This window comes from Lactuca sativa, chromosome 9 (assembly GCF_002870075.4).
Source record: "Lactuca sativa cultivar Salinas chromosome 9, Lsat_Salinas_v11, whole genome shotgun sequence".
Lineage (NCBI taxonomy): Eukaryota > Viridiplantae > Streptophyta > Magnoliopsida > Asterales > Asteraceae > Lactuca > Lactuca sativa.
This window is the reverse complement of record NC_056631.2, coordinates 104,523,882-104,532,694: the sequence shown is the minus strand read 5'-3', so window position 1 is coordinate 104,532,694 and position 8,813 is coordinate 104,523,882. Positions and strand designations below refer to the sequence as shown.

The 8,813-nt window shown below is 38.1% G+C and overlaps 1 protein-coding gene across 1 annotated transcript; it reads right to left on the bottom strand.

The window, feature by feature from the left end:
- Positions 1–3,193, bottom strand: LOC111905579 (NAC domain containing protein 50). The gene is made up of 4 exons (XM_023901271.3): positions 2,741–3,193; positions 1,593–1,870; positions 1,318–1,491; positions 1–670 (listed from the first exon to the last, which is right to left on the bottom strand). Exons 1-4 carry the CDS (start codon positions 2,946–2,948, stop codon positions 209–211), a joined length of 1,122 nt encoding a protein of 373 aa, XP_023757039.1. The 5' UTR covers positions 2,949–3,193; the 3' UTR covers positions 1–208.
- Between the last annotated feature and the right edge of the window lie 5,620 nt (positions 3,194–8,813).

Here is an 8,813-nt window from a genome sequence, read left to right as displayed (position 1 = left end):
TTAGTGAAATTTAAGCATGATTAGAGCAACAAAATTACACCAGTCAAACTCCAACATTTCCACAACATGTAAACGAAAAAGACCGAAAGTTTTATTTAACTAAAAACTAGCAAAGATTACATCATAGATCTCGGGAAAGAGCCACACCGCATAGAAATGGCCCTTTCCTAGTAGCATGGTTACACTGATGAACGCAAGGTACATTTACCTAAACGCCCTTCCTCAATTCGTTATTCTCTTTGCTCAAGTCATCAATCCGAGACTGAAGAATATTAATCATTGCTTGGGCCCGCATCACTTCGATCTTCAAAGTCTCCTTCTCCATTGAAACATTGAGAATCTCATTTTCCAAATTGCTAATGAACTTTAGGTACCCCGGGGGCACGGATTTCTCAAGGGTAGAAGCGTCAAATGACTTTGGGGTGGTGGGATGATGAGTTTCTTTAAGTAAAGGGAACTCAACAAGTGTTGTTGTTGTTGTTGTTGCTCTTGGATCTTGACTTGTTGTGGTTGAATCTTCAGAACCATTTGCATTGTTGGAGTTTGGATCATTTGGCTTTAATCTTTTGTTGTGAAAGAGGGAGAATGTTTCGAGTTTGGGTTCTGAATTTGAAGGAGAGTCTTGTGATCTTTCCCTTTTGCACACAAAGGGAATTGTTTTGGGATTATTCTGAAAAAATAGATTGGTTTCATTAATCAAGAACATAAAAGATTTCAACTTTATGATTAAAGGAAAGAAAAGACTCATCACCCAGAGATTATAAAGCAGTTAGTTTGAGTAAGATGTGATTTTTTAGAACGAAACATTTTGTACTAACATTTGGCATGTACTTGACTAATGTTATGAAGTCATTGTACTTTGAAAAAGTGTCATTTAGTTGAAAACTATTTAATTTTCTTGAGTCAACTCATAAACATTTTGGTATTTTACGAAAATACTAAATCATTTGCAAAGTTTTTTAGTTTAAAATTAACCAAATACGAATACCAAATCAAGGGTTCGAGACAGTTTGAGAGTTTCAATTCCGATCTGGATTGGGCTCTTCGCCAACTACCTAGTGCGCCCACTGTATACCTGATTTACATCTCACATAATGTTCCTACATCAGGGTGGTGTGGGCTAAGTTGCCTTGTAATCTTTCGAGTTCTTATAATACAAGTTCTCTTTCGTTTGTAGTAATTCTCAAACTTTAGTCTCTTGCTTTCTAAGTCGTTAGTACATCTCAGAGACGTGTAACAAGCCTGCTCAGAGGTTGCTATAAAAATAACCTTTTGTAGAAACAAGGGGCAATTACGTAAACACACACACACACATACCTCTACAATTTCATTTCTTTCTACACAAGTTTCATCCTCGGGAACAAAGAGGGCAGCATCGACATCGGCATCGGCATCATGATTCCATTCCTCCTCCACAAACGGTGCATAACGGTCTCCATTTGGTGGTCCTAAACCACTCTTCTGAAAAATTCTGCAAAGCACAAACGCATCCTTTTTTTCCCCCAAAAACAACAACACGTATTCCTTTCAGTTGAAGATTCCAATACCAAATACGTATTTAGAAACTACAATTCATCACGTGTGATTCAAACCTGTGCAACTCCGGCTCTTTGTAATTCTTGATCCAAAAGTCTATATTCATGCATTACCCAATTCGTCCGCTTCCCATCTGGGGCCCGCCCACTATGGAAAACTAATGTTTTCTTCATTCCGATTGTCTCCGACTTGTGCCGGACTGCCCGGTCCTTCCCGGTCGCCTTCCAATACCCCTGCCCGGTTGCCCGATTCAATCGACAACCGTTGCCATACTTTCTATCCACCGGGCTGAAAAAGTACCATTCTAGGTCTCTTGAATTCCATGGAGAAAAGTCTACAAAATCACAACACACAAAAGACAGTATATGACATGACATGACATAACAAATTGTACTGTGTTTGACATACATTGAATTGAGACTGTGACTTATGACAACGGGAAAAGATTGCGTTTTTTTTTTGTCCCACCCAAAAGTGGAACAAGTTCGGATATGAAGCTAATCTCTCATTTGTGCAAAAGACGTAAATACCCTCCTCATCATGATCCTATTTTAATCCTAGATTAGCTTGTCTCACCCAAAAAGAACACACAAACATTACGCATACACACTTGGGGCATAAAATAAGTTGGGTAATTTAAAGTAAATAAAAAAAGTGAAAAAAGCTTTATACTAAAGTAATCAGAAAATGGTGAAATTTGTCGGATTTCCAATACAACATTGCTGAAAAGTCAAGATTTTTATGCTCTTTTGAAAAATCGCAAACACTTAGACAACTCAATTAGACAAAAAATTGTCTTATGGTAAACTCGCTCCTTCATTTCTAGGGAACTTTTAACTTTTTTGTAGAGATTATCCATTTTTTCAAGCTTCGATCTTTCCAAGAAAGATAATAATTTACAATTTAAGTGACTACACAATGTCATACGAAAGTTCCCATCTTTAATACCATTTTGCAGAAATCTAAAGCGATAACAATCTTAAATTAAATTTCCCAGTTCGATTGGAGACGCTAGAGTTCTTGAATCTAAATCGCAGAATTAGCTCATTGAATTAGGTTATGGTGTTGTAAAAATGTAAACTTCCTAACCAATTTATCAAAATTGTAATCGAGGGAATTTCAAGAAAAATTGGTAATTAAATGAAATGATGAACACAGATATGAAAAGCACAAATTCATCAAACCCAGAAAGATTTATATATACCGGCAAGTTCCCAGGGTTCGGATTTGTAGACATCGATTTCTGACACAGCTTGAAATCGAAAGGGCTTCCCACAAACCTTACGCCTCAGATAATACCTCACAAGCTCTTCGTCAGTCGGATGAAACCGAAATCCAGGAGCAAGAGAGGTCGGCGGCGGCGGCGGAGGTGGTGGTGGTGGTGGCGCTACGACCATCAATTCATGACCCATATCGATCTGGAAGATAAATTGCAGTTGTTGGTGTTCCTCTTTTGGGATGAAAAGACTAAAAAGCAGAGGGATTGATGAAAAGCTTAAGAAGAAGCCATTAAAGTTAGGATTGTAGGTGAAGCAAGTAACCCACACCAACAGTGAACAAGAGAGAGAGAGAGATGTTTGCCCGTGGGTTAAGAAACCCCCGATGACTGGATACTTGCTTGACACGAAAATCAAGAAGAAGCTATATGTACGTAATTGTGTATATATAGGTGTGTGGTTGTGTTCATCTTTACTTCTTTGGTGGGTTTTTCCTTTTTGTTCTTGTTTTTTTTGTGGTTTAGATATATTTTTTTTATTGTTGTTTGGCGAGTTTGGGTCATTTAAGTTGTTTGGATTTGGATATCATCAATCCACTATTTAAATTCTTATTTGATTTAATTAGAGATTATTTACTATAACGATATATAAACTTTGAATTTAGATTTTGGTTACTCCGATTATCGAACTAACAAAATACTAACTGAACATTATTAGTTAGTGGAAGTGGATTACACAAAATTTTTGGAATTCACACTTGGGTTGACTTGGCTTATTTGGATTAGAGTATTCTTAACATACAATATACACAGATTAGGGACTTCCATTTAATTCCATTTAATATGGTTCACTTTATCATAGTAATTAAGCTACGTCACATACAAAATAGAAAAATATTTTAAGAGATTACAGATGTTCCTTGTAGTTTGGTTGGTTCTTAGTTTTGGCCTATAAGTTTAAAATTTGATAGGTTTGTAGTTTGTGAAAATTGTACCGTAGATCTTTGGTCCATATAAAAAGACTAAGGTCCCGTTTGATAGTTTATGCCTGGTAAAGTGCTGTCTGGGAAAGTTTTCTGGCTGGGAAAGAAACCATGTTGTTTGATTGTACATCTGATTGACTGTGCTGAATGATGAAAAAAAATAATAATTCAATAATTTTTTTTTTAAAAAAAAAGTTATTTAAAAAAATTAATAATCCAATAAAGAAAGAAAGAGGCGGGGTTTGGCGTATAATTGTCTTTCCAACCCATTCAACCAGAAAGATATGATTTTATGGCTTTCTGGGAAAGACATATCTTACCGGGAAAGACCCCTTCTTTTGTGCAAATCAAACAGTCTTTCCGATCCATTCAGCCAGAAAAATCTGTTTGGATCTGGAAAGATGCGTATCAAACGGGGACCTAAATTACTCTTTCTTTTTTGTTTTTGACAAAACTATAAAATTGATCATTGTTGTTTTCCAAAAACTACGGATAAGGTTCAAAAAGTTTTAAACTTGCATGGAATGTTCAAAACCAAAAAATTTCCATGGTTCTAGTCTAAAAATTAAGAATTTTTTATGGTTTTGGTCCATGGAACACTTAAATTGAATGTATTGCCCTTTTAATTTTTTTTCTTTATTTTTTTTAATTTGTAAATAATAATTAAAAAAAATATCTTGGCCCACCTGTAACACTCTAAAAATTTCAACCAATTTAAACTTTTTCAAAAACAACTCAGTTTCATTAAATTATTACAAAAAGGTTTTCAATACAATTATTATCACAGTCTTCTCAGAAACACATCAAAAACATAATCATGAGGAGTGGTACGATCACGCCTTTGCCTTGTCACGGTCTCCTGAAGAACCTGAAAAACATTAAACCACAACTGTAAGCCCGAAAGCTTAGTGAGATACCCCCAAAATACCAACCACATACAAACATAACCATATCATATAACCGATACAGAACGGCCATGCACTTCGGGTCTACTGTGTGACTGGTCCGACGCATCGACCAACAGTCCACCTGGTCCACCCTCCGAGTCTAGCCATATACATCGAGTCTACAGTGTGATTGGTTCGCCCGCACCGGGCCTTCAATCCACCTGGTCCACCCTCTGAGTCTACAGTATGACTGGTCCGCCCGCACTGGGCCTTCAGTCGGCCTGGTCCACTCTCCGAGCCTCGGTACGTCTGGTCCACCCTCTTGGGGCCTGCAGCCTATCCAAACCGCTTGTTGGGCCTTCGGGATAACCGGTCCGCCCTGGGTATGTTGGCCTACAGCACGAAGCAGGACCCGCCTCAACCCAACCCCAGTCCAACAACCATGTGCACATAAACATTCAATTATATAACAATTCACATTCAGTCAAGCCCATCACATAACATAATGATGGAACCTCGTTCCCCGTTTGACCTCGCTTGTGCTGTGGTTAGGTTCTTCCTGGTTATTTGGTTACTACTGCAAGATCATAGAGAATAAAGGTTGTCAGCCGCTTTCTAGGCGGAGCTCCCGGAAGAACGCTCTGACGGTCAAGTTAGAGGATGATTTAGGGTTTGTGTATGTATTCTCTAGAATGGCCAGAGAACTTACCTCGCTAGCCTGAGAATGCATCCTTTTATTCCTAGCGCCTCTGTCTGGTCCGTACCAGACATGATCGCTTTTCTAGGGAGACAGGATCAGAGGCGCTGATTGGAGGGTCATGTGCCTTCCACTGCTAGAGCGCCCTCATTGGCTCTAACAGTAATGCTCTGATCCCACTGTTTGTCTCTTGACCGTATCTTTTGTCTTGGAGCACGGAGCGTCACTTGGCGGGCGCGAGCCTTCTGCCCGGGCGTTCTGCTCCCGGGGGCGCCAGCGGGCGCTGAGCCTGGATGGTGTGCCCGACTTTAAGGCTTGGACGCGACTCCGTTGTGCTGCCCTAGGCACACCATCACATAACATCATCCTAACTAGGATACTGACCTAACCGGTCACTAGCATAGCATCATCCTATATACCAGGATACCGACCTTAACCAGGTCTCTAACATATTCCATCCTAACTACCAGGATGCAAATATAGAAAAGCAACAACATAACAATGATACCCGGATTACAATCCGATAAAGGGCCGACCTTGGTGCCTTAGACCCTGTTGATATAGTGAGGGTAACTCACCTCGCATCTGCCGACTGAAAAGATAAGACCAAGATGCTCCGATCACTGACACGATCTCCACCACTAGCCAACACCAACAATGAACTCAAAACAAAAGCCAACAATTACCAAAATGCCCATGGAAGTCAATGTTGGATTAGTGTCTAAGCCCGTAACCATATTTGGTAAATACTTGACCAGATTGTGCATGGTCCTTTTGGGTTGCCTTCGCCAAAGCAACTTGACTGGAGAAATAAATAGAGGAAGAGTTTATTATGACTTATTAATATGTTATAAGAATAATATATTAAAGGAGAAATCATATTTGTTTAATTAATATTGGTCAATAATTAATTAGAAATTAATTTTGTGATCAAGTGTAATTAATTAAACTAGAGGGGTTGAATTGTAATTATGTGATAGTTGCAAATAGGGCAATGGTTATCCTTGTTAAAGGATGGAAGAATTCAAGGATAATGATATCCTTAAAATCGTCCAAGTTTTAAGAGATAAGGGTTTTCAGGGCTTATCTTGTGGTTGCTTGGTGGGCAAGTAACTGGATAAGGATAAGGACTGAAACCCTAATCCCAACCCTATATAAAGACCCCTAAGGCCTTAGGATTTCGTCCAATTGATCCCTAGAGCATCTAAGGACGATTTCTACCTCCTCCCCTCTCTCTCTATAGCCTCTCCAATTGCTTGTGGTGTTTGTGAGCCATTAGAGGCACTACACTTGTGGTGCTTGCTTTCAAGACTAAGGGTTTGAAGATTTAAGTTGTTATTGCAATATAACAACAAGAGGTATGTGATCTAACCTTATATATGAATTTCAAAAATAGCATGCTACATTAGGGTTTTATCCATGTGTTCATAATGTTGTGTATCTAATAGTGAAATCATAGATCCAAATTAGGGTTGCATGCACACATAGGATTGTTTGTATAAAACCCATCAGTGGTATCAGAGCCTTTGGTTAACTTGTTTTCAATTAGTATTATTCAACTGTATGAACTTGACAAATTAGGGTTTATAGCCAATAAACCCTAGGAGGCCATAGATTTCGAGATTAGGGTTTTCTAACCCCAATTTGCGAAAATCTTGAAAGGGTTTTTGAATCCTTTCCTTTTAATCCAAGATTTCGAAATCTAGGGTTTGCAAACCCTTAGATTTCAAGATTAGCCTCCTTCCCCAAGATAAGATCCTAATTTTTAGGGATTTAGATAATCCCATATCTTGTAATTATCTTTTAATGGTTAAATATGGTAATTAAAGATTTTGAATTATCCCCTCCCATTATTTTCGAAATTTAGAGGGATAAAAGGGATTATGATAAGTTAATTGTTTAAATGGTAATTATCCTCATGATTTAGATAATCCCTTATGATTTAATAATTTAAATTAATAGTTTAATTTGTGATAATTATTAAATCAAGAGTTTTAATATTTAAAATTTTTAATTTAAATGGTATTAAATTTCGAAAATTTTAAATTGAAGATTAAAACCCTAGTATTTTTGAAATGTTTAAAATACACCATATACTATTATATTATTACAAGCTTAATAAATATATATATGTATAATTAAAATGCCAGTCTTACCGTTAGTAGGCCTCATTCACGAAGCCGGTCTATAAGGTGGGTATAAGGTTACTTCCGATAAAATGGCGCTTAATGGGTGTACACTCACACCCACCGCTTGCTTGACTGGTGGAGGGTCGTTAGCCGAACGGGTATGATAGGGCAATCCTCTCCTCATTAATAAGTATAATGAATCTATATAAAGTAACTAAACATTTTTTTTTAATTCCCAATCCTAGTTACTGTAGGCAAAAGTGAAATTGATGCAACCCCATGAAATTACACTTTGCACCCTTGCTAAGAAGTTAGTGGAGCGCATGTGGTTTACCGGCACACTAATTAGTTCTAAGCAAACGTGGTAAAGGGTGATTCATTGTTTGTCATAGTTCGATGGAGCGTGTGTGGTTTACCGGCACATCGAATAGGTGATTGTAACAATGAAGACACCATGTAGATTTGCATGGTTATTCACACCCACTTTGTGATCCTTGGCATCCCAGTCACAAACGAGAGGGGCATATCGAGATTTAAACATGCCATTGAAAGGTTCAATGAATCTCAAGAAAAATCTAGGAATTCTAAATACATTTAAAACTTAAGCCTATGTGAAGAATTAGTGAATCGTCATTCACTTACCTCCAAATTATTTGCGTGTTGGATTACGACATCCCTTTTCTGATATGTAAATAATGTTGTTGGGTCCTAACCCTAATTTTTCATTTTGGGTGTTTAATTAGGGATTCAATTCTAATCAAACCTTGTCCTTTCTATTTGTAGATGTCTAACGAAAACAACGCTACTGCTAGCTCATTCACGCTAATGAGCCTTTGTCAAAAAGTGACTTTCGATGGATCGAACTTTAGCGAATGGATAAGATACATTCTCACTATCGCGCGTTACGAGGACAAAGAGTATGTTCTCGATGAGAAGCTCGAGAAGATCAATTCGGAAACTGCTACTCCCGAAGAGATGGCTGTCTTTGAGACCCATGAGCGTGATGCAACGAAAGTTCATTGCATCATGATAGCCACAATGAACTCCGAATTCCAAAAGTCCTATGAGGACATGTATCCCTATGAAATGCATAAAGACTTGATGGAGAGATATCACCAAAGTGCGAGGAAAGAGCGCTATGAGATCATTACGAATATGATCACTGCTAAAATGGGAAGTGGAGAGTCTCTAACCATGCACTTGCAAAAGATGCAAAGGTATGTTGATCGTCTTCACAAGTTGAATGTCAACTTTAGGGAAGATTTGGCTATCGACATTGTTCTTCACTCCTTGCCCTCATGCTACAACCAATTTAGGATGACCTACCACATGAAAAAGGAAGAAGTCACCCTAAGCAAATTCCAA